Below are 1,345 nucleotides of genomic sequence, written 5' to 3'. Positions count from 1 at the left end.
TAATGATGAAAAGTGAATATTGATAAATTTAATTATTAATATTATTACTATTATTATTATTATCATATTCATTATTATTATTATTATTATATTATTTTATTATTATTATTATTATTATTATTATTATTATCATTATTATTATTATTATTGTTACTTTAATTATTAGTATTATTGCCCAAAAATTATTTATTATTAATAATAAAAAAAATAATAATAATATAAAAATAATAATCGTTATAATATTGTTATTAATATCATTATTGTTATTATTATCATTATTATTCTTGTTACTGGTAGTATAATTGCAAAAATAACTATTATAACAGTAATAATTACAGTAATAACGATGTTAATTAAAATAATGATATAAATATTTATCATAAAAACGTTATTATTGTTATCATTATTGTTATTACTATCATTATTGTAGTTGTTATTAGTATAGTTGTAAAAATATATATTATAACTGCAATAATTGCAATAATGATGATAATAATTGCAATAATGATGATAATGATGATGATAATGATGATAATGATGATAATGATGATGATAACGATAATAATGATGATAATCATGATAATAATGAGGATAATAACAGGATTTGCGTCCATATATTGTAGTGAGCTGCCGCTCCTACTGCTCCTTTTGGCAACCCACACCCGCTCAGCATCATCCTAAACCCCCACAAATTGTCCCCGCGACCAATATTACAAGTGTGGACCAGGGCGTGAGGATCCTGACGGAGACGCTGACGGCGACGCTGCAGAAGGTACCGCCTGACGGAGGCGCTGCAGGTGGAGGATGGAGACGCCCTGGACATTTTTAGTTTTTTAGGAGATTTGGCCCAAGCTAATCGAGGCAACGACGTCACGATGTCCCCCTCGAGGCCTGCGAGGGATAACGTCAGTGGGTCGCCCTCGTAGATACGGGGATAACAAGATGGCGCCCAAGATGGCGACGGACAAGGCAGAGGGAAAATCTTCAACGGGCATTTGGCGCCAAACCCCTCAGCTAGCCCACGGAAACAATTTTTATCGTCTATTTAAATTTATGTATATTGGTTCCCTTCTTTTAGTGTTTATATTGTTTTATGTATATTTTTCTTCATTAAACCTCCTTTAATTTTCTAAATTCACGGCAATCTTCAGATAAATTTGTATTTTTATAGAAACATTTAGAGAAGGCAGACGATGTTTAACGAGGAAATGAGTCTAGATGCGCGAACATCTCCTGGCGCACGACCTTGTTTGTATAAATAAGGTGGGGTCAACCACCTTGCTTGAGTTGCGCACAGGCATCGGCTCATTAACCACGGTCGGCTATCCTTCAGATAGCCGCCATT

At 33.0% G+C, this 1,345-nt stretch overlaps 1 protein-coding gene across 1 annotated transcript; it reads right to left on the bottom strand.

The window, feature by feature from the left end:
* Positions 1-618: 618 nt before the first annotated feature.
* On the bottom strand, positions 619-1,024 carry LOC119581244 (the record flags this gene model as incomplete). The annotated part of the gene is given in 1 exon segment (XM_037929641.1): positions 619-1,024. A coding segment is annotated over 1 exon segment (205 nt), but the record flags the coding sequence as incomplete, so codon positions are not given.
* Positions 1,025-1,345: the final 321 nt, after the last annotated feature.

Source organism: Penaeus monodon, chromosome 14 (assembly GCF_015228065.2).
Source record: "Penaeus monodon isolate SGIC_2016 chromosome 14, NSTDA_Pmon_1, whole genome shotgun sequence".
NCBI lineage: Eukaryota > Metazoa > Arthropoda > Malacostraca > Decapoda > Penaeidae > Penaeus > Penaeus monodon.
This window is presented reverse-complemented; position numbering and strand designations above follow the sequence as displayed.